The 25,876-nt window shown below is 39.1% G+C and overlaps 1 protein-coding gene across 1 annotated transcript in view; it reads right to left on the bottom strand.

The window, feature by feature from the left end:
• The window catches only part of il1rapl1b (interleukin 1 receptor accessory protein-like 1b), a 448,430-nt gene that overhangs the window by 390,322 nt on the left and 32,232 nt on the right, over positions 1-25,876 (bottom strand). Inside the window, exon 2 of the mRNA XM_053492140.1 lies at positions 21,043-21,145. Coding sequence (XP_053348115.1) covers positions 21,043-21,133 — 91 coding nt within the window. The 5' untranslated portion in view covers positions 21,134-21,145. The remainder of the gene's footprint in view (positions 1-21,042; positions 21,146-25,876) is intronic.

Raw genomic sequence — 25,876 nt, 5'->3', positions numbered from 1 at the left:
GAACTTTTTGGAAGGTGCGTGTCCCGTTACATCTGGCGTAAAAGTAACACAGCATTTCAGAAAAAGAACACCATACCAACAGTAAAATATGGTGGTGGTAGTGTGATGGTCTGGGGTTGTTTTGCTGCTTCAGGACCTGGAAGGCTTGCTGTGATAGATGGAACCATGAATTCTACTGTCTACCAAAAAATCCTGAAGGAGAATGTCCGGCCATCTGTTCGTCAACTCAAGTTGAAGCGATCTTGGGTGCTGCAGCAGGACAATGACCCATAACACACCAGCAAATCCACCTCTGAATGGCTGAAGAAAAACAAAATGAAGACTTTGGAGTGGCCCAGTCAAAGTCCTGACCTGAATCCTATTGAGATGTTGTGGCATGACCTTAAAAAGGCGGTTCATGCTAGAAAACTCTCAAATAAAGCTGAATTACAACAATTCTGCAAAGATGAGTGGGCCAAAATTCCTCCAGAGCTCTGTAAAAGACTCGTTGCAAGTTATCGCAAACACTTGATTGCAGTTATTCCTGCTAAGGGTGGCCCAATCAGTTATTAGGTTCAGGGGGCAATTACTTTTTCACACAGGGCCATGTAAGTTTGGATTTTTTTTCTCCCTAAATAATAAAAACCATCATTTAAAAACTGCATTTTGTGGTTACTTGTATTATCTTTGACTAATAGTTAAATGTGTTTGATGATCAGAAACATTTAAGTGTGACAAACATGCAAAAGAATAAGAAATCAGGAAGGGGGCAAATAGTTTTTCACACCACTGTATATATATATAAAATATATATTTGTAAAAATTTGGTGTATAAAAAAGGCTGTGCAAATATGCATAAAAAGTGTCTTATTAAAGTGAATTATTAAAGTGTCTTGTGCAATGGTCCAGAATAAAAACATAAATATGTAAGTGTGGTGTGCGTGAATGAGTCTATAGTGTCTATGAATGTCCAGTCAATTTTGAATGATAAAAAGATGGTATTAGTTCTGCATGGTGGTGTGGTTGAGAGACCTTATCGCCTGCAGGAAGAAGCTCCTCTTCAGTCCCTCTGTGTTGGCCTTCAGGGAGCGGAATCGCTTTTCAGACCGCAAAAGAGTGAACAGTCTATTGTTGGAATGGCTGAGGTCCTTCACGATCTTCCTGGCCTTGGTCCAGCATCGCCTGCTGTATATTAAGTGCAGGTCAGGGAGCTCGGTGCGGATGATGCGCTCAGCTAATTGCATCACCCTCTGTAGAGCTCATCTGTTCTGCATGGTGCTGTTCCCGAACCAGGTTGTGATGTTTCCCGTCAGGATGCTCTCTATAGCAGAGCATCTGAGGTGGTAGAGATGCTGCCAGGCCTTTTTCACTACGGTGTTGATGTGACAGGACCAGGACAGATCCTGCGTGATGTGACCACCGAGGTATCTAAAGCTGTCCACTCTCTCCACTGGGCTTCTCTGGTAGTTTCTCTCCTGCTTTGTACTGAAGTCCACTATCAGCTCTTTTGTCTTGCTGACGTTCAGGAGGAGATTGTTCCTCTAGCACCAGTTCTCCAGATTTCCAATCTCCTCTAGGCAGGCTGTCTCGTCATTCTTCGTGATCAGGCTGACCAAGACAGTGTCGTCAGTAAACTTGATGATGGCGGTGTAGTTGGAAGTGGCCACGCAGTCGTAGGTGTACAAAGAGTACAGCATGGGGCTCAGAACACAACCCTGGGGGGCTCCAGTGCTGAGAGTGAGGGGGGCTGTGACATGTCCGCCCATCCTTACTGCCTGTGGTCTGCCAGTTAGGCAGTTAGAGATCCACTGACACCTAGATGAACTGAGTCCAAGGTGCTCCAGCTTGGTGGTGAGTGTGGAGGGAATTATGGTATTAAATGCTGAGCTGTAGTTGATGAAGGGCATTTTAACATAATTCCCCCTCCAAGTGTCTAGGTGAGTGAGTAATGTGTGGAGGAGATGTAAGTCTGTGGAACGGTTCGGGTGGTATGCAAACTGTAGAGGGTCCAGTGTGTCGGGTAGTGAAGAAACGATGAAGTCTCTGACCAGAGGCTACTGAGGTGAGGGCTACAGGGCAATAATCGTTAAGGGGAGCAGGATGAGGTTTCTTCGGGACAGGAACAATGGTGGACTCTTTGAATCATGTAGGGATCACCAACTGAGATAGAGAGAGGTTGAATATCTCTGTGAACACAGTTGCTAGCTGGTCTGAGCAGGCTCTGAGAATACGACCTAAGATGATATCTGGTTCTGTTGCTATCCTGGTGTTTACTCTCTTGAAGGCTCTTCTCACGTCATGCTTAGAGATGATATACACACTTCCGGTTTTGGCAGTGTCTGAAACATTGTGTTTTAGCCTTTGTTTGTATTTTGGCATGAGGAAGATTGCAGTCTCGAATGTCTCTCTGAAACTTTACCCTGGCCCTGAGGTCATCGAGCTTGTTCTCCAGTGACTGGACGTTGGCGAGCAGGATGCTAGGCAGAGGTGTGCGGTGTGCATCCTTTGTTCCCCCTCAGAGTCTCACTCGGCCAGTTCGGATCCGGAGTTAAAAACGTTGAATTGTGAGTAAATTGTATACCAATAGAAACAAGAGTGTCTCTATCATACCTAATGTACTCAATCGTAATGATTTGACTAGTTATAAAACGCTAAAAACTAACTTAAAAAATAAAAACAAAAAAAAGTGGGTCGGAGCAGTGTTAATGGCAGTCAACCTCACCGGCGCCATCTTGGATGTTAATTTATCAATGAATTATTAAAATTGTCAGAGTCACTTGCTGTTTTCCCCTGACGCATTCATAATTATTAGTTTACTTCTGCCGGTGCGCTCTGACAAACTTTATGCGTGCGGTTGAGCGCTGATTAGACTACAAAGGAACTTAAAGAGGGGGATCACAATGCCGGCTCAACATCCTGGACCCCAAACCTCATTTAAACTAAAGTTACATTTTATTTAGGCTATAAAAAAATTATTGTGCATCTATTTCTGCCACTGTTCCTATACGGCTCTTTGTCATATTTGGCGACAACCCTGTATATTTCTATGTAAAACAGGTACATCTGTATAAATAAATTGCTTAAATGTATGTATCATAAGTAGCTACTTATCATATGTTTGTGTAAGGGACTCTGTTCAGGTGTAAGTAAATACAGTTCGCTGCGCTGTTTGGGGGGAGTGACGTGCTGATGACGTTTGGTCTGCTTTTCGGGAGTTGCCACTCTTTGTCACCTAAGCCAGGTTCCAATAGGTCTTACATATTTATGAAAAATCGTGAATTATCGCCGTAGGCTCTGGTGAAAAAATGTAGGGCACATCAGTTACTTTACCCATATAAAGATGTGGCAATTAAGAATGCACATTTTTCCCTGCGAAATGCCGCAATTCGGCGCGCGCCATGCCGCTAAATACCATAAGCAACATTCGGGAATTTAATTAAATGTGTTGTGCTTCACTAAATATCTGCCAGATGGCGCATGGAAGGACTTTATCTAAAAGGCAGACCAAGTACAACGAAGAATTGTGTACAATTAGTTAGCCTAAAACAATAAGCAAACAATTTTTTTTTTGTTTTGTTTTACAATAGATCTTTCATGATGAATGTGTGTATATGTGCTTCATATTATTTTCATCATGATGAAATGAGATGCCCAAATTCGTGCTTTGAAATTTATAATATGTTTCTTATGTATTTTTTGTAATGTCTTAACAGGGACAAAACAATGAAAGATTGATACTACTGATAGTAGGGCATTTGATAGTGTTAACTATGCGAATGTCCTGATTCATGAATATGCCAACTTATTTTATTTAAAACATAAAAACAAAAAAGTGGCATTGTCGACATTGAGCACCATCAAAAGACATAAATGAACAAAAAAAAAAATAAAATATATAATAATAATAATAAAGGAAATATATGTTCTAAATATAAAAAAATATTCTTATATGAACACAAAGTGCTTTGGGCTTTTTATAATAATAATCATGTATTTTGCTGTTTGTGTCCAGCATTGAATAATTATTTCATCCATTATTTGACCACAGCTGAAAATAATAGCTGGAATATGATTATGAATTTATGACTGAAATAAAGCTGTTCTTCGCCGTGCGGCAACTCGTACTTTCTCTTTACAAAAGGCAGCATTTTGATCAAAAGGATGATAAACGCGTGCGATTTATCGATAATAATATATGCTACTTGCCAGATAAATGCTTCCAACACGACATTCCGAGGTGAGCCGATTTATTCAAGTTATAACATATTTCTGTTAACCTAACATTATACAACTGACCCTATATTAAATTAAAAGAATGGTATCTAAATCCAACTAGTCTGATTTAATTGGATTTAATTTAAATGTGCACGTGTGTGTGTGCAAAAAGACGAAGTACAACAAAGAATACAAAAGTGAATAATTATTAATAAAGTTAGCCTAAAACTGTTTCCAATGCTGAAGCAAACATGGTTTTGTTTTAAAATACATCTTTCATGATGAATGTGTGTATATGCAATTTAAATATATAGTAAAAAATCTATTCCATTGATCAAAAGGCTAATAGACGCATGCAGATATGAGCAGATTTATCGATAAAAATGCAGACATACTCTACTAACGCGACAGCGCGCTCAGTTGCTGTAATCCCTCTTCTCACCTTGCATGTAGGTGAAGTTATCAAACTGATTTCGCGGATGGGAGAATTGGCAGAATTTAAGTTTAAAACGAATTAACAAGACAGAGCAGATGTCTCTGCCTTAAATTGTATTTTGCCAGCAAAATATAGAATAAATAGAAATAAAATGTTACATGGTACCAATTAAATTAGACTTCATAGGCGGATTTGATACTTTGAGTGTAATTCCCAAATGCTTCACAACCGGCAACATAAAAAGATATTCCCATAGCGTTTTCACGCAGCATCTCGTTCCCGCCTTTCAGGGAATAGGGTTACAGCAAAGTAACCCGAGACGTTTTTTTTTTTTACCATACTGATTAAATGTTTCACTGTTCTCCAGTTGGTAATAATTAAATATCCCTGTCTTAATAGTTAAACATAAACAACTTAAAATGAATTACCAAGCATAACTTTTTTTTCAAATAAAAAGCGCACTGAACAAATCCTTACAATAAATAAAGGAATAAATACATACATACCCCCTTTTTTATCGAACCTCGAGGCCATAAAAATCCCAAAGGTCATCCTAAGGTTATCGTAAAGGTCATCTAAAAGGTCATACAAAGCAATAAAACTGTCAAGAACTGTTTTGATGAAAGATTGTTATTTTGCTCTTTGCTTAAAAATAAGTTAGATAAAGATTTATTTTGATTTGTTTTATAAGTACCTTAAAAAGTTTTACTGAGCATATCAATCAACCATAACATTATGACCAACTGAATATGCCTTCTTATTTGCTTTTTTCAGGGCCTTACATCCACTGCACACCTTTTGCAAGCAATGTCGTCACAATCTTGTCATTATTCAAACTTTGTATGGCCTTTCGCAACTCCTTTTCTGCTCCAACAAAATTCGGTCCATTGTCAGACCTGATTGTTTGAACTTGGCCCCTTCTAGAAAAGAATCTCCATAGCACATAAATTGCAAGAATCCGTATCCAAAGAGCTAGCAATCTCAATGTGAACAGCTCTTATTGTCAAACAAGTAAAGATTACCCCATACCTCTTAACCAATGTCCTTTCTCTTTTTATTTCAAATGGGCCAAAATAATCAATGCCTACATTTGTGAATGGAGGATTATCTAGCAAAAGTCTGTCGCAAGGAAGGTCAGCCATGACTTGTTTACCTGTAATGCTGTGTTGGCGTTTGCAAATAGTACATTGAAACAGAACCTTTCTGATGGCCGTTTGTGCTTTTGGAATCCAGTATTTCTCTCACAACTTTAAAAACATGTAATTCCGACCACAGTGGCCAACATCTACATGAATTGATCTTAAGATCAGACTTGAAACATGGTGGTCTTTTGCCAAAATTGCAGGATGTTTGGAATTCTCAGGCATACAGTAGCTGATCTGCTTAACCTGCCACCTACTCTTAGGATTGTGTCTCGTAAAACTGGTGACAACCTGTAGAGAGCACTACTGCGTTTAATAGGTTTACCTTGCTGAAGGGCTTTGATTTCTCCTGGAAACATGACTGTTTGGCTTTAGCGAATGATCTCTTTCTCAGCAGTCTCAATGTCACTTACAGTCAATGTAACAAAGGTTGAAGGTTCTCATTTTCTCTTCTAGTTAAAAATTTAATGATATACTGTGTCCTGAAGGGTGGCACAGCTTTTTCCTTTTTTCCATGAGTGCCTTCAAAATACTTTTAAACTTGAGGAACTATGCAGTGGCTCTTTTCAAACCGTACCAATCTGAGTAGTGTGAAAAGAACTGAGAAGTATAATTCAATTCAATTTATTAATCATAATTATCTGCAGACACTACATTGACTGAGACTTCCTTAACCTCAATATCATTGTTAGATATTTTAAGTGTGTGACTTGGAATTTTTGGACACTTTAATTCTGTCCTTGTCGAAAAAGGATGGACCTGTGAGCCATGACTTTGCTTTAAGGAAAGCATCCACTGTAAGTCCTCTTGAGGCATTGTCAGCTGGGTTGGATGAAGAACTCACATACCTCCATTGTGCCACCTTGGAGACCTTTTTTAATAGTAGTTACCCTGTTGGCTACAAATGGACGGAATTGTGTGCTTTCATTGTTTAGATACTTCAAGAATGAAGTACTCTCTGTCCAAAATGCAGACTCCTGAAGACCCAATCCTAATTCAGATTTCAGCATATTGTCCATTCTAGCAGTCATTGTAGATGCAGTGAGTTCAAGACATGGTACAGTAACTGATTTCACTAAAGCAACCCTTGCCTTACCTAAAATAAATGCACAATGCTGGTTACCTCTGTGATTTTCTATAAGTAAGTATGATACTCTGCCATAGCCCAGCTCACTGGCATCTGAAAATTATGCAATTTTGCTGAAATAATTTCGCCAAAGTTAATTGGCTTTATGCATCTCATGACCTGAAAGTCATTTAGGTTCTGGAGACTAGCCAACCACAGGTTCCACTGATGTCTGAGAGTTTCTGGAATACTTTCATCCTATTCGTGTTTTGTTCCGCAAAGCTCTTGCAGTATTTGTTTTGCAGGAAGAATGACTGAAGAAAGTATTCCAAGTGGATCATAAATGAAACTGACCATAGACGAGATACCTCTCCTTGTTAGAGGCCTTTCCTGCTCTGTTACTTTGAATTGCAAGGTATCCGTCTCAAAACACCACTGAACCCCTAGAGCTCTTTCCAATGGCAGCTTGTTCTTCTCCAGATCCAAGTCCTTCACTGTCTTTGCTTTGCTCTCCTCACTTATGGATGCGAGTACATGACGACTATTGGACATCCACTTGGTCAAATTAAATCCTCTTGAAGCACACACCTCCCTTAACTCATGCATCAGAGCTATACCCTGCTGTTCAGTAGCTACAGATGTCAAACAGTCATCCACATAGAAATTTCCAAGGACTGTCTGAATTACCTCTGATCTGTATTGTGCACTGTAATCTTTTGCACAGCTTTGTAGAGCATAGATTGCACAACTTGGAGAGGATGTGGCACCGAATAAGTGAACAGTCATTCTGTATGCCTCCGCTTCCTGATCTGTGTCCCCTTTAGGCCACTAAAGAAACCTCAACAGGTCTTTATCTTTAGCAGGAACTCTAACCTGATGGAACATCCCTTCTACATCTGCTGCAAGTGCTATTGGCTTATGTCTGAATCTTATCAGCACACCTATAAGAGAATTACTTAAGGACTTAAGGTCCTTGTAACAGCTGAGTTTTGAGTGATTTTCCTTGGTAAGTAGCTGCGCAATCAAACACCACTTAAAGTGTGTGTTTTTGTGGGTGGTACACGTTGTGATGTGGGATGTACCAGATTCTATCAGGGTTTCCTTCCTTTTCACTTACAGACTGCATGACCTTTTATTAACATGTCCTCTATGAAACTACAGTAGTCCTTGTGGAAATCCAAACTTCTTTAGAATTTTCTTTTCAGACATTGTGCATGCAAGGAAGCAACACCATAGTTGTTTGAAAACATTAAATCCTCCTTTTTTAAAGAAAGGTCAATACAGTAATGTCCATCAACAAGCTCTATGGACTGTAATACTGACTTCATGAACTGCCTGTCCTCTATAGAGGACTCTATTTTCAGCTTGCTTACACTTAGGAAAATCGTAACTCATTTGCTGTTGAATTAGGTTCTCCAGACTTCCAATTGAAATCCTGTTTGCCATCACCTGGGGTCACCCTGTATTTCTGTTAGTTTGGATGATCTCTCGCTAACGGTCCATTTACAATCCAGCCCAGAATGGTCTTAACAGCATAAGGTCCATCTCCTCTGCTGTTGATGACTTCCCATGGCTCTAGAAACTTGGGTACATTTGTTCTTATAAGCAAGCCAATACCTGCATCAATCTGAGGAAGATGCACCTCTTAAAAGGTACCTCCATTTTTTAACATCCTTCTGTTGTGGAATGTTTTCTTTTTTAACTACAGATGTCGCCATTTAAAACGCAGGTTTCGAGAAAAAGAGATCCCGGGGCAAGCTGTGAAAATGCCCCTCATTACCTGTAGGGGGCAGTCGTGTTTCAGTCTGTAGTATTGTGTCCTACTGAAGCCGAAAATGTCTCTCTTAGGCGGCCATTGAAAGCAAGCGACAGAGCTCATAAACGTGTCAAGCTCAAACTGTAAATACTGATATGTATTTGTTTTTGATACTTATTTAACTGCGCTTTCTTCATTCAGTATTTTTTATTATTATTAGTAGTAGTAGTAGTGCGCCGAATTTATTATTGTTGTTATTATTGTAACGCACCCACGCGTGTGGGCAAAAAGACTACAAAGATGTATGATATGTTAGCCGAAAATATTATTGTTTAAATGTGTTTATGCGCTTTAAATATACAAAAAAAAAATAAACACTGCCTTGTGCAAAGTGAAAGTGAGTTGCGCTTCATCAGATAACGTCGCCTGACCGAGGTTATATATGCCAAAATTTGGCGCGTTTGATACATACATGCTTCACAACCGGCAACACAGAAAGATGTTTTCATAGCGTTTTCACGCAGCATCAAGTGTAGCCTTTGAAAGAGAACTAAAATGCACCTCTCCCCACTGTTCATGGTTTCAGCAAACTGGGGAGGATCTTGGATTTTGCTTCAGGCCTCTTCTTAAATTTGTGTAAATTTTAAATCTTTTGCATTCTTTGTCTTTCGGCTGTTCCCTTTTAGTGGTCGCACAGTGAATCATTTGCCTCCATCTAACCTTATCCTCTGCATTCTCTTCTCTCACACCAACTAACTTCATGTCCTCTCTCACTGCATCCATAAATCTCCTCTTTGGTCTGCCTCTAGACCTCCTGCCTGTCAGTTCCAACCTCAGCATCCTTCTACCGATATATTCACCATCTCTCCTCTGAACATGTCCAAACCACCTCAATCTGGCCTCTCTGACTTGATCTCCAAAACATCTAACGTGGGTTGTCCCTCTGATAAACTCATTCTTAATCCTATCCATTTTTGTCACTCCCAAAGAGAACCTAAACATCTTCAGTTCTGTACCTTCAACTCTGCCTCCTGTCTTTTCTTCAGCGCCACTGTCTCTAAGCCCTAGAGCATCGCTGGTCTCACCACTGTCCTGTACACCTTTCCTTTCATTCTCGCTGATACTCTTTTATCGCACAACACACCTGACACCTTTCTCCACCCATTCCAACCTGCCTGTACCCGCCTCTTCACCTCCTTTTCACACTCTCCGTTGCTCTGGACCGTTGACCCTAAATACTTAAAATCCTGCACCTTCTTTACCTCTGCTCCCTGTAGCCTCACCGATCCTCTTGGGTCCCTCTTATTTACACACACATTCTGTCTTGCTGCGGCTTACCTTCATTCCTCTGCTTTCTAGAGCATACCTCCACCTCTCCAAATTTTCCTCCACCTGTTCCCTGCTCTCGCTACAAAGCACAATGTCATCTGCAAACATCATAGTCCATGGAGACTCCTGTCTTACCTCATCTGTCATCCTGTCCATCACCAGAGCAAACAAAAAGGGGCTTAGAGCCGATACTTGATGCAGACCCACCTCCACCTCGAACTCTTCTGTCACACCTATAGCACATCTTACAGCTCTCATACATGTCCTGCACCACTCTAACATACTTCTCTGCCACTCCAGACCTTCTCATACAATACTTTTTAAATTGTACTTTTACAATTAAAATCTTCTGCATTCTACATTCTAAAATTTGCATTGTTACCTTTTTTAAATCCCTGGAATGCGATTTTTCTTATTATAACATGCATGCTTTTAATTACTCTACAATGTTTTAATTTTAGAAATAAATAAATAAACCAAATTAAATAATTACATTTGTATTTACCCTTGTAAAATAGCATTAAAAATGATGGGTAGTGTATCGAGCGATCAAAAACAATACAAGACATGTTATGATAAGGAAACTTTCTATCTCTTCCATTCCAGTGATTAAAAAACGGCTCACCAGCTGGGCTAATTCCGTCTAAATCAGCCCTCCTAAATCAGCGCTCAGCCGCATGCAAAAAATTTTTCAGAGTGTACCGGCAGAAGTAGACAAATAATTATGAATGCGTCGGGAAAACAGCAAGCAGACTGACTCTGACCATTTTAAAAAACATTTGCGTAAATTTTCTGACGCGCTCAAGTTCACCAAAAACAATACAGAACAACGCAGCCTATTTGCTTTCAAACATTTACAAAATCATAAAGTTTTTTCGTTATTGTGAGTGCGCTTAAATAAAAGTAAAATCTTATAAATCCTATGTAGTCTTATATAGTTTTATTTAGTGCTGCACGATTAATGATATCGCAATCGCGATGTCAGCCTATGCGATTACATTACAGCAAATGTTGCGAGATATTCATTCTAAGAGCTGTATGGCCATTTCTTATGTCAAAAATAAAAAATAACCAGTCAGACTCGTGTAGCGCACATGCTGGTGGTCACGTGACTTTCCGCAGCGCAGTGTGGAGACGGAAGAAAATGGATACAGAAGAGACCGACGCTGAACCTGTGCTCAGAAAAAATGCAACCTCTGTTATTTGGCGATATTTTGGTTTCAGGATATCGGACACTAAGCAGAAAGAGGTACTGCGCAAAATTGGCAAAACTAAAGTCGCTACATCAGGTGGCAACACGACAAATTTATATCAGCACCTGAAGCAACACAGAAAAGTATGATAAATGCATCGCGGTAAAAGCCAAGAGTAGTAAAAAGACCAAACAAAGCACAACCCAGTGTGAGCAAAACAAAACAAGACATTATTGCAGATGTGTTTGTAAGTCTCAGTAAGTGACGTAGCGACGTTCAACTTGAAATAACTGCAGTGAAATTCTTTTTAACTCCTACGGACCTTTGGTCAAGCAGGACGACTGAGACATATATTAGCCTAACCGCGCACAATGAGTTTGAACTGAAAAGCCGTTGCCTGCAAACATGGTATTTCCCTGACGATCACACCGGAGAGAACATACTGTAGCCGCAGGTTTGAGAGAGGCACTGGCTGCATGGGACCTCTGTAAGGATGGTTTGGTCGCACATCGCCAAAGCGGGGGGGTTAATCACTGGACTAGGTTACAGTGCTTCAGGCATAGACTTCATTTGGCCATCGGTAAGTTAAATTAATTTAATCTTTTTATATTTAAAGCTACTTAACTGTATGTTAGAGAGGACAGCTATTAACAGATTTATTTAAATAAATGGAAATACAGTGTATGAGAGTGTATGACTCTAAAATTAATATGTTTAAAGGACACTTTTCTTTCCTTTAATCTCTTCTTCATCATTAGATTAAAAAGGGTGAGTGATTTAATAAGAATACCAATAAAGTATATGTTACATCCTCCTTAAATGTCCCTGTTTTGGGACAAAATGTAAAAAAAAAAATTTAAATGGGTATTTGTTTTATTTATCTGTACTTTTTACTTTTTAAGTATTTAAGTTAATTTAATGTAATTTAATTCAATAATGTAAATATGTTACTGTTATTTTAATTTGTACAATTTTGTTTTGATTAAAAACATTGTTCATTTGTTCATAGTTGCTAGATTGCACTGTACACTATATCTCAGTTGAGAAATTAAAATTTCTGCATTATTAGTAATGTGGGTGGATTTTCCTTGATAACAAGCAAGTTGAGTCATACCACTTGTTTATCGTATTGCAATCGCAAATCGCAATTTTGACCTTAATAATCGCAATATGACATTTTTCCCAAATCGTGCAGCGCTAGTTTTATTATATAGTATATAGCACATTAATCAGAGTCCTCATCTGTTACATTTTTGAGGACAATAGTTTTTTCAGCCTGTCACGGCGTGCGCCGAAAGCAATATCGCTCCTCGCTCACTAGTTAGACGGCCTCCCCTTCAGATTTGCGAAGGAGCAGTGCCGTGGAATTAGGCACGGCTGGTAAGCTCTCCTTGCTACTGATCCCGGGCTTGCACACTATAAAGTCCTCGGGGTTTGTTGGTTTACAGTGGATTTTACTATTTGTGCGCCACGACGCGCGCGCAACAACATGGAAGTGCGGCATGCAAGCGGGGCAAATGGAATGCGCCCCAGGGACTTCAAAGAAGCGAGAGATGGGAGGTGCTGGTCCAGCCATCCGCAGAGAGCAGAGTCAGCGCGAGCGGACGGAGGCAGGAGATGCTGTCCTCACGGGCCTACGCTGCCACTCTGTCCGCTGCCCACCGCTCACCAGCCCGTGCCCGCAGGCCAACCAAACCTGCACATGCACATTTCTTCTTTTCCATCTTCACTCCTTTAACCCTTTCCTTCCCATTTTTTTTCGTAAGACCTCGCCTCAAGTCCATGCTTCATGGTGCCGCCCGTGCACTTTGGCACTTACACGGTCAAAATGTAGTCAACAATATTTAAAAAAATAATAATATATTCTTTTTTTAATGTTATTTGGAAGTGAACAAAATAGTAATAGCTAAAATAGTAAAATTAATAGTTACATTTTTAACAAGGGGAATGTTTTATGTCATGTGGACATTATAAGATTTGTTTTGAAAACTTCTAACTAAAAAGTGGCAGCTGGCAGGCCTAAAAATAGACGCAGGTTAATTTTTTTAATAGTCTAAATAAAAATCCTCCCCTTTAATTTCCTACAGTCTAATCAGCGCTCAACCGCACCAAAATCTTTTCCCGAGGGCGGATGAATTTTGTTGTACTAAATAATATTTATGCAGTATAATCAGGGCCTCTTATTTCTATTAATCCTGGGTTGTTGTTCTTTTAGTGTTACTATGTGTGTGCTTTACAATGCCAGACAACATTTAAATACAAATTATTCACCCTCTTCAGGTGTGAATCAGCTGTTCTTACCTATACATTCAGAGAAACTGAAATGCACCTCTCCACACTTTAAAAACCTCTTGAATCACTAAACTTTTAGTGATTTAAATTTGTGTAATTTTAATCTTCTGGATTCCAGATTCTAAAGTTGACATTGTTACCGTTTTTAATCCTTGGAATGGAGGAAATTGAGATTTTCCATATGATAGCATAAATTGCATTGTTTTTAATCACTCTATACATGATAATATTTTTTGGTATTTTTATTTAAAAAATAAAAACGGGTATGGGGCTATCTTGGTTTATTAATCCTTGTGCCTGGTTTAGGTTTAGTATTCAGTGCGTACCGTTTGTACTGTACATCTGTTATTTTACAACTATATCATAACACTCAGAAAGACCTTTTATTTGGGTTTAAGTGACTGATGTGCCTAACATTTTTCAGCTGAGCCTCTCTTTCACTAATAATCTACGGCTTTATGAGCATGTAAGACCTCTTGACACCTCTCTCTCTCTCTCTCTCTCACTCACACACACACACACACACAGCAGACTAAATCGTCATTAGCACGTCCTTCCCCAAAACAGCGCAGCCATTTACTTTCTTTCCATGTACTTACATCTGAACTGAGTCCTTTACATAAGTCACTGATCAATAGCTCATCATATCAATTTATTCATACAGATGTTCCTGTTCTACATGGAAATTTACAGGTTTGTTACAAAATTATTTACTCTGACAGAGCCATCAGAACAGTGGCAGCTAGAACACCCAAAACACATGCAGGATTTTTTTAAATAATTTAAATAAAAATGCTTTTCTAAACGTGGGCTATTGTTATTTACTTACAATATTTGGCAATTTAATTTTAATGGGGTTTGGGCTCCGGGATTTTGAGCATCGTGATCCTCATCTTTACTTTCTGTCACGGCGTGCGCCTGTGATGGGTGTGTGCCCAAATCTACTATCGCTACTCACTCACCCCGTAGGCTCCCTGAATAGGCGGCAAAGGGACAGAGCCGCCTATTCGTGCTGGCTGGCGATAATTCAATTCAATTTTATTTGGATAGCGCTTTTAGCAATTTTCATTGCCGCAAAGCAGCTTTACACAGTCAAAATAATTATTTAAGTTTGTATGAAATGTGAATTTGTATGAATCAAAATGGTCAGTTTGTCCCTGGTGAGCAAGCCGAGGGCGACAGTGGCAAGGAAAAACTCCCTGAGATGGTAATAGGAAGAAACCTTGAGAGGAACCAGACTCAACAGGGAACCCATCCTCATTTGGGTGAAACGGAAAGCAGTAAATGATCTGCATTTATACAGTGTGTAGGATAATTAACATTAATAAGATTGCGGGCTTATAGAGCATTACTGCATTATGTTTTATGACATCCTTAATTTGCATTTTTCTCTTAATTATATGTTTACAAATACTTTGACAACATACACTTATCAACTTATCCACATACACTTATCAACAAAAACTCTCCGTGCACGGACACACAATTTCTCTGCGTGAAAACAATGCGAGTAGCCTAAATACAGTACTGTACATGTATTTGTCTTTGGTGCATTTCTGGCCGAGAATGTCTGCATTTTTATTGATAAATCGCGGGCAATTAGCAGCCTTTTGATCAAAACGCTGCTTTTTGTAAAGTGGAAGTACGAGCCGCGGGTTTCCGCACGGCGATGAACAGCTTTATTTATAAGATATGTTGGCATATTCACGAATCAGGACATTCGCATAGTTAACACTATCAGATTATAAGTTGGCCTACTATCAGGTAATTAAATTAATTTAATTTAAAACCATTTAAACCGTGGCAATGCCATCTCTTTAATGGTTTTGTCCCTGTTAAGACCAGGGCCAGCTTTTGCACCCCACTTACATCAGTGAACCTTGTGCATTCATAACCCCATTGCCATTGCACCAGTTTGTCCCTTATTTGGGCTACTTTTGGTAGATACTACCCATTGCCTACTGAAAACACTTAGTTTTCAGCCAGCTGCCACTGTGAGCAGAACCGATTCCTACTAAGTCCTCTTGCATTATGCTGGATCAGTAAAAAAAAAAAAAATCTGTTGAGAAAGTATTCTTAGTATTCTAGCATTTACATTTTTGGTCATTGGAGAAGACTTGGTTTGTCACCAAAATAAAAAATAAAATGTAGGCCTGCCAGACTCCTTCTGCCAGACTACTTCTTCCAATTTTAGCATATGCGGGGCCGTAGCACCCACAACCAGACTCTACTTTTTGAGGAAACTCAGGTCCATTAATGTCTGCAGCAAGATGTTGCAGATCTTTTACCAGTCTGTTGTGGCATGTACAAATATTCTTTTCTTTCATCTGCTGGGGCAGCAGCAGCAGCAAGAAGGCTAGCTCAATACTGGGCACTTCCCTGGAATGTGTGGAGCTTGTAGTGAAGTTATAGTGACTGAAATTATTCTTTACAATAACCCTGCTCTGTGTCAAGAGAGGCATCTCCTTCTCTGACATCAAGATAAATATGCTCGTATACATTTTTGTCCTAAATACGTTATAGTCACAATCTTCATGTATTGCATCCTCTTTTTTATTAGTATTTGCGGGTTATATACTTGCTGGTCTATTCTCTTCATTATTATTCGCTGGTGCAACTTATGTACAATTTCATTCCCACCTGTTTATACAATTATCATGCTAGTACATAGAAACAGTATTTTCATATTCATATTATTTGATAGCATTTTCCAACTTTTTAATGCACCTTAAATTTGACACAATTTTAACTCATTAATGTACCTTAAATTGATAATGTTCATTAATGCAACTTTTGCAAGTCACTATCCTGCAACCTATCTATTTTTTAGGAAAAAATATTTTTAATGGACACATGGAAAGCATCACATCAGGCATCAGTGGCTCAGTGGTAAGGCCTTTTACCTGACATGCTTTAAAACCATCCACTGGGGACACAAGGCACCCTTGGCACTGGTCCAAAGCATGAATAAAAGGTTCATTAAAGAACCTTAATTGTAAACTTTTTTTTTTTCCTTTTTCCTTATTGAAATTCTTGCTATTGTTGTTTGCTGCTTACTTGTTATATATTATGTGAACTGGCTGCTGTAAGAAGAGGAAGGATACTATTTCCCTTTGGGATTAATAAAGTACTCTATCTATATCTCTATATATCTAGTACTCTATTTGAGAACAACAGTATCAAGGCATGCTATGTGCAATTATTGATATGGTTGGAAAACAGTGTCATTTGTAAATTGAATAATTTAAGTTTTTTAGTTTACTATAACCATACAAGGCTGCGTCATATAACGTCCAGAAGGCGGTGAAAGAGGCGAAGCAGCGCTACGAGAGGAAACTAGAGCTCCTACAGAGTGACTCAGCTGTGGCAAGGACTAAGGACAATAACGAATTATAAAGCATCCAGCATGATAAACGCGGACGTGACTCTGGCAGACGAGCTTAACACTTTCTATGCTCACTTCGAGGCTGCAGCTAAAGACGCTAGCGATGCTAATGCTAGCGACGCTAATGCTAGCGACGCTAATGCTAGCGATGCTAACGGCTGCAGACAGGAAGACACTGCCAGCACCGGAAACGTGTTCATCATCACCGAGCATGACGTGAGGAAAGCCTTCAAGAGAGTAAACACCAGGAAAGCAGCAGGACCAGGTGGCATCTCAGTTGGTATTCTTAGAGCCTGCACAGACCAGCTAGCACCTATGTTCACGGAGATATTCAACCTCTCTTTATCTCAGTCGGTGATCCCCACATGCGAGTCCATCATTGTTCCTGTTCCAAAGAAACCTCATCCTGCTTCTCTTAATGATTATCGCCCTGTAGCCCTCACCTCAGTAGTGATGAAGTGCTTTGAGCAGCTGGTCAAGGACTTCATCATTTCTTCTCTACCAGACACACTTGACCCACTACAGTTCGCTTACCGTCCAAATCGTTCTACTGATGATGCTATTTCTCATCTCCACATATCACTTACTCACTTGGACAATAGAAGGGGGAATTATGTTAAAATGCTCTTTATCGACTACAGCTCAGCATTTAATACCATAATTCCCTCCACACTCACCACCAAGCTGGAGCACCTGGGACTCAGCTCATCTCTGTGCAAGTGGATCTCTAATTTCCTAACTGGCAGACCACAGGCAGTAAAGATGGGCGGACATGTCTCAGCCTCCATCACTCTCAGCACTGGAGCCCCCCATGGGTTGTGTTCTGAGCCCCCTGCTGTACTCTCTGTACACGTATGACTGTGTGGCCTACCAGCTCCACCACCATTATTAGGTTTGCTACCGACACCGTCGTAGTGGGCCTAATCTGGAGAACTGGTGCCAGAGGAACAACCTCCTTCTAAACGTCAGTAAGACAAAGGAGTTGATAGTGGACTTTAGCACTAAGCAGGAGAGAAATTACCAGACCCCCATCATCAACGAGAGCCCAGTGGAGAGAGGACAGCTTTAAATACCTCTGTGTTCACATTACGCAGGACCTGCCATGGTACTGTCACATCAACACCGTGGTGAAAAAAGCCCGGCAGCATCTCTTCCACCTCAGACGTTTGAGAGATTTCAGACTGCCCTACAAGGTGCTTAGAAACTTTTACTCCTGCACCATAGAGAGCATCCTGACGGGAAACATGACAACCTGGTTCGGGAACTGCACCATGCAGGACAGACGAGCTCTACAGAGGGTGGTGCAATCAGCAGAGCTCACCATCCGCACCGATCTCCGTGACCTGCTCTCGATCTACAGCTACGGTGCTGGATCAAGGCCAAGAAGATTGTGAAGGACCTCAGCCATCCCAACAATGGACTGTTCTCTCTGTTGAGGTCAGGAAAGCGATTCCGCTCCCTGAATGCCAACACAGAGAAACTCAGGAGGAGCTTCTACCCACAGGCAATAAGGCAATACCATACATATGGTTTTTACACTCACTCTGGACATTCTGGACATTTGTTTACACTAGTGGCCACTGCACAACTACACTTTGTTAATCATTAGTTAAATCACTCTATCACAAACCACTTTAAATAAATTACTTTTAAGGACATTTGCATGCACAAGACACTTTAAATATGTGGATTGCACAACCCTGGACATTACCATTTTTATTACCATTTATATCTAACTTCATTCCACACAAAAATGCCATAAATCTATATCTACTTTGTACAGCAGTTTTTTCTTATTGTTCTATATTTCTTCATATATTTTCTATATTGTGTATTTTTGTTGTACAGTTATTTTATTAAAATTTAAATTTTTCTTAGTTAAATGTACCTTTTATTTTATTTTTCATATTTATTTCCTATTCCTAGTCTTTTATTTTAAGGTCACTAGCAGTTGTCTAAGCATTTCACTGCATATCGTACTGTGTATGACTGTGTATGTGACAAATAAAATTTGAATTTATTTATGTATTTATTATTTAACTTTCAGATATTACGAATAAGCTAAAGCTAGCAATATTGTCAGTAAAGGTCGGTTCAACCTTAGGCAGAAACAAATTAAATTAAAATTTTAATAACTGCCTGTAAATAGCCATAAACATAAGAACTGCTTAAAACATTATTTTAAACAGCAACACAGACAGACTGTATTACAGGAAAGATATTGAACATGTGTACAGTCATTAAATGAAAAATAGAGATTTTTTTTTTTTTTCTGAAGGCCCTTTCTCTGTCTTGGATCCTGTATACACCAATTATATTTTTTATAATTTGTTCACTAATAGTCACATCTACCCCTGTAGGGATGTACAGGGCTCCCAAAAGGAGCAGTCAATTGATCACATTCCAGAGCCCCTCTCCCAGCTTTCTGCATGTTGCCATCCCGATAATCTTATCTGATCCGCATTTATAAAGGAGTGTCTGTAAAATTAAGCTGAAGGAAACTTCACAAGGCATAAGACCAGATGCCTCGAAGTAAACCCCAAAACCAAGGGTGTAAATTGGCGATCCGGTAAACAAAGCGGACAGTTTTACAGCTTCACCCCTAGTTGAGGGGAACCAAGACACACTTTGACACTCTTATTGACCTCCAGAGCACGTGCCTTTTAGTGAACAAAGGCATACAACATGGACACTACTTTAAACCATCTTTAAAATGTGCCAGTAGGGAAAAATGTATTTACATATATTTACTCAGTATCTTTTTACTGTGTGTATGTTTGACTATTCTGCATAACATTAAAGGTGTAATCAGCATTTAAAAAACCCTTTTATTAGATAAAAAAAGGAATGAGTGGGTAAGATATGTAATGTTTGATATCAGTCTAAAGCTGGCTTTATTCAAAGAATGTTGGTGATTACAGGAAATTTGTAGCCTGAACAGAGCTTATGCAAAATTACTTTATAAAAGGTATTAAAAACTCCAACTGGATAAACCCAAAGAGACAGCCGAAACACCGGGCTAAAGTATGCACAAAAGGGGGGACCACTTGAGGCGTGCCTAAGCCCCGCAACCACATCCAATTGGACCAATCACCTGTGGGATGGACTAACTTTAAAAGTTCAAAACAGCATGTTTAAGCAGAATTGGCCCTCTCGGTTAACATCAACTACTACAACTTGCAACCTCCAACAACCTCTCCTGAGCAGCTTGGGCTTCCACCACTTTTATACTAGGGGTAATGTAACAATTATGTTTTTGCCGCTGCCGTTTTGTGCTCTTTAAGAACTCTCAACGAGAGAGTTTTGGAGTTCTGTGCCAGAACTCCAAAAGTCCCGTAACAAAGAAACCCTCAGGAGAAGTTCCAGGCAACCAACACCACACCGAAAGGCTTTCACGAAAGACGTCATCTCTACCACTCCAACCAATCAGCAACGCTGCGATTCCCTTTGCTGGAGACGAACCACCGGATAAGAACGAAACGTCTACATGTCTACATAAATGTCTACATTTATTGCTGAAGAATGTGACAGTCATTTGTTGTCATTTTTATGTAAACCCTACATCACATTTGATCCCCATTGTGTTTTCCTCTATGCACCATGCTAAATGTCTCTTGTACCAAACTGCTCTCTTGAAGCAAGACAAAATATTATGCACAAAATAGGTGATTTCACTAATTAGTTCTAGTTGAATCTGGCTAAGGAGTTTTGCTAATTAACTGAGAAACTAGGGAAAAACTTTTTTAGCTTCTGGAGCCATGGCCTGGGTAATCTACAGACCTAAACCTATTAGAAACATGTTGGACAATGGCAAAGATGATAATAGTAATAAAGAAATTATCAATCAAGAATCAATTAATTGGCAGTCAAGCAAGATTGAGCAAGAGCACTGCAACATCTTTTTACACTAGGCCCAGTCAGATCCAGCACGTTTGGAAGAATAAAGGTTGTGATGCTACACATTTTCAATAACTTAGATTATTGTTAGAAGACATCCAAATGTGGTTGAATGTTTAAAAGATTTATGGGGAAATATCATTGTACACCAGTAGATAAACAAAACTAATTTTAAAAGTGATCTAAACCAGTTCAAATGTAATCATTTTTCTTCATTAATTTTCTTTTCATTTAAAGAATATCTTAAGGATATTTAAAGCATACAAGTAAAAAAAAAAAAAAATGAAGTGGTTGTTTTTGTTAAGGCATTCCCAACAATGGTTTAACTTTATGACAATAACTGCAGTCCTACCTGAACCTCTTTTGGATACAACCTTTAAGCTCCGAATTAATGTAGCATAGAAGAGAACCTGCAAAGGTATAGATCCTTTGATTTTTCCCATTGTGAAAATGTCCTGCAAACACACACACACACACAAAAAAATACAATTAGTTTTTATAATTTAAAAAATGACAATAAAAAAAAATATTATAGCATTGAACACAGATTCTAGAACTCTTTGGTCCACAACCAAATGAATTATGTTAAACTTTGAACCACTAGTCCAGACTTCATATCCTAGTTCTAGTTTATGGGTTCGTAGTTCATCCGGGTCACAGCCCCAATTTGTAAATTTTTCACTGATGGACCAACCACAGGATTCATATACCTGCACAAAACTTACAACAACTTAATAAAAAAAACAAAAACAAATATACCCTACTGCATATGATTTACAGTTTCTCACCAAGCTTGGTGTTTCCAAATTCCGACTGTGTGTATGTGTGTGTTTCTGGCGATGGCTCGCATCCTCTAGGTTTAAAGGTGCGAGCCATCAAATGCACATTCAAATGTCACATAAAAAACATTATGGGATGCAATTTTTGTTTAATTGCATCATGGCTCCAATATTTAGCAAACTCAGTACCAGCGATAGTTCACAGTTTCTACAAGAAAAATATGTAGCTGTTTTCCCAACCAAAACTGTTTACAAATATGTGTTCTTGCAGACAATAAGTAGCCAAAATGACTGAAAGTCTGTGGATGTCGAGGAGTAAACTGTTCTTGACATGCCACAAGACTTCCCTGATCAAGCAGAAATGTAGTGACAGCGAGTATGCAAGTGGGTACATATCTGACCTTGTTGGATCTGAGATGTAACCAACCCATAGTCCATGAAGTCCAGATTTGATGCCAGGCTTTTGGGAATGCACAATTGATGAAGGTGATGTGTTTTTCACAGTGATCTGCAGAAACATATCTACTTATTTCTGTCACCATTCAATTCAGATTAAAAAAGATATTTGGAGACAGCACTTAGTCCTGGGGATTGCTTTATCAAGGTTCGAAGTGGTAATAGGTAAAAAGCTCATGGTCTGGCAGTAAGTGTAGTAGGCCTGGGCGATAAAACGATAACGATATGTATCACGATCGTGATCGATATCAATAAAAAATGTGTTCTATAAAAACGTAAATTTTTATTCTTGTCGGAAGAAAACAAAGGTCGCGAAGCAAGTTTGGTTGCTGTCATTCGCACTCGCTCCGTGACCGGCACTAGGACCCTGAGGTAGTACAATCGCAATACAGAAGGCATAAAAGGAGACAAGATGGTGCTTCACATCGCTCAGTCTGCCCATGCCGTTTCCGACGCTTCGCCGGATCTTATGAGAGTACTCACAATTTGGGGTCCAATTCCTGATTGAGTGTGAGTTGCTAGAACGCGGAATTGTGTAAACTCTTGCTCTCGGTGTGAGAGAGTTCTTACAATAACTCCCGTGGTTATCCTCTTCGCGCTATTTCCGCATTTCGGTTTACCGTCCACGCTACAAGAGCAGACAAAGCACTCTATGCGCGTGCAATATCTCCCCTGCTTGCTCAACGTGTTCTTCGCACATGCGCGGCTTCTCGATTCTGTGCACGCTCAACTGTCTGCACATGCGTGCAACATTTCTTTTATACGACGTGTCTTCTGTGATTATTTAATTACTTATTTATGTATTTTATTTAATTAAGTATTAGAAATACTTAATTGATTAGAAATACTTAATTGGAAAGTTTATTGGAAACGAACCTAATTCAATAAAATACAGGCTTGCATTATTTTATTTTTTGGATCTGATGTGGTTGTTCCTCTTCTACATCAGACGTTCATAATAATAACAGAAAAAAAAACACATTCCATAGTTTTGTCCTTTGTGGCAGTAGCCAGTTTTGGTGTAACAAGTTTTACATTTTGCTGCCAATTATAAAATGTAATCTGTGTATTAAGAGGCTACATGCCATTTAAGCTGATCTGATGTGTGTTGGTCTGCCTGACCCCTCTTTTTTTGGAATAATTTTAAGTTACTCTGCCTTATTTGGGAAAGATGGTCTACAGTAGCTTTAAGTTCTAATTTTCTAAAATAAACACTTGGTGGTTCTTCAAGATCTTGACTGTAGCCTATTTCTACAGTTTTCTTTTTTCAATATAGTTAATTTAGAGTTAGTTTCATTTCTACAAATGTTGCAAACTCTGCTAGATTATAGATAAGATTCCCATTCCCCTGCCATTTTGTAATCGGCAGTGACTGGCAATCGGCAGACCATGATCTTGGTGATCGGCCCCAAAAATGCTGATCGGAGCATCTCTACCCGTGACAGTTGCATTAACAAACGCACTCACTCTCTGGTAACCTAGCAACGTAGGGAGTGATACGCTAACGCCAATCATGTAGCAGTATCATGTTTGGTTGCGCCATATTGTTGTCTCGTGCTGGTCTGCTGGATTCCTCTTCATAAGCAGAAAATGCACTTTGCACTATTTTATTACACTTTATTAAGCATTTCTTACATTTTCTTTCATTTTGCACATTAAATGTTAAGAGATAATTGTTAACATTGTGATAATTAACATTTTGACTTTAGACTTATGTTTACATTTTAATTTTTTGAGTTTTCCATGGTTATTGAAATTTCTGTTATAATAACTGAGGGGACTATGATCAGAGGAAGGTTAAGTTTAAAATAAAAATGTTTAAATGTAATGTATTTTTCTCCTGCTCCTTATTTTAAATGGGTCATAAAAAACATCAAGAATTATCGATATCGACCGATATGAAACACTGATATCGTGATACAGTTTTTAGCCATATAGCCCAGCCCTAAAGTGTAGGCAGGGCACAGGATGCACAAGATTGGCTGGAGAGATGTGGCAAGGTCAGGGCCAGGCTCCATGTTAGGAAAATGTTCAGGGTGAGGTGGCTCTACTTAGGTAAGTCTTAAAAGTAACAGTTGGCCTAGTGAAAGAATGACCAGTTGAGGTTCTTGGCCATGTAAGAAATTTGATGCTTTTGACATGACCACATCACACTGTGCTTAACACCATGCATAGAACCTGTTCAGTACACCTGAAAGGAAGGAATCAGGTAGGTGTTGTTGTCCTGTAACTGGTGATGGCCTAGATGCCCTGCCTCGTGCACCATGTATTGCCACTCTCCTGAAAACGTTTGTGGATTCTCTGGTTGTGTGCATACTTGCTCTCTTTAAGGCCTGGGGCAGTTTGGCTTTTGCTGTTCTTAGGGGCGCCTTGCCACCTGTCATGGGTCCTCAGCAGTGTATGCATTGCTCGGTTTTTGGTTATAGCCTGTGTTGATGGTCTCGTAGACAGTAATGTTATTAAAGCCATTGCTGAGTCAATGAAGTAATGTGCTTCTCCAAGTTAGTTACCACTGTTGGTTACCATCCATTCATACATCTAGGAACCTCTGTAGTCCAATCACGGACCATGGAGGCCAATGTGGCCATTGGAGTACCATTGGCCATTTTGTAGACTTTGTTAGGACATCCAGTCAACATTTATATGCACATTCACTAGTATAAATTTCATTAACGAAAATAATGACGAAAAATATTTATTGACAACCTTTCCCCTGTGATTGCGACACGACGTCACGGATATCAATAAACAATAACAGTGACAAAATTAGCATGGCGCGCGTCATATGAGACAAGACTAAAATGTGGTTTAAAAAAATAAAAACTAATAAAACAACTGTTTTCTTTTTCGTCAACATTTAATTTTGTTCACAATCAACTGCAACCCACTGTCTATTTATTATGGCATGAGCAGCAGTATTTCCTGGCATTATGTGATGTATTTTTTAGCTGAACCATTGACAAACCCTTAGGCTAATAGATTAGGACATGAGTGTGACACTCAACAGTCCAAGTGGAAAACTGTATTGTCCATACTTCTTCTATTGTTGTGTAATTAAAAATTATATTGGACATGCAGCAGTTGTTGAGATGGTTAAAAATAAATATAATTAGCTAAAAACATTAATTGAAAAGATACATTCTAAACATTAATATAATTATTTTGTTAAATACTAAAAAGAAAAGTGTTCCTCCGACTAAAACTAGACTGAAATGCCTAGGCTTTTAGTCGACTAAAACTTGACTTAACAAAAATAGGATAACATTGACTAACTATGATAAGTTCAAGTAGGCTTTATTGTCACTTCAACCATATACAGTTAGTACACAGTGAAACGAAACAACGTTCTCCCAGGACCAAGGTGCTACATGCAACATAAATTAACAGAAAAACCGAAGTAGCTAACTAAGAGGCCTAAAGTAGCTAACTAAGAGGCCGCTGGCTAGCGGAGACAAGACAGATTGACCTGACAACATAAATTAACAACATAAATTTTTATTTATTTATAGACAACATAAAGTGCATGTGCAAATGTGCAAACAAGAGCAACAAAGTAACATAACATAACATATCACTCTGTGGTGGTAAGGTAATGAGTTGAGGTAGTGAAAAAATTAAGAATTAAGAAGTTAGTGCAAAAAGTAATCCAGTAATTAATATTGTGCAAATGATAAAAACTAACAGGGATATTTATCCCAGGACTAAGGCTTAAGGCGTTTTTCACTGGGAATGACTGTTCTGTTCTGTTCCTAAGCATAATTTCTTTCATATAAATATGAGCGCCGATCAAGTGCTGAGGGTTTTCTACACATAGAAGTCAATGAGAGTGTTCACACAGCTTTGGTGATGTGTGTTTGTCCGGCTGCACATTTGTACGGCTTCAAAAAAACGTTGCATGCAGCTTTTTCTTGCCGTTCAAATCCCAATGAGCGCAAGGAAAACGCTTTTAGT

The sequence above is a fragment of the Clarias gariepinus genome, chromosome 3, assembly GCF_024256425.1.
Source record: "Clarias gariepinus isolate MV-2021 ecotype Netherlands chromosome 3, CGAR_prim_01v2, whole genome shotgun sequence".
Classification (NCBI taxonomy): Eukaryota; Metazoa; Chordata; class Actinopteri; order Siluriformes; family Clariidae; genus Clarias; species Clarias gariepinus.
Note: the sequence above shows the minus strand (reverse complement) of the source record. Positions and strands in the feature narration are given on the sequence as shown.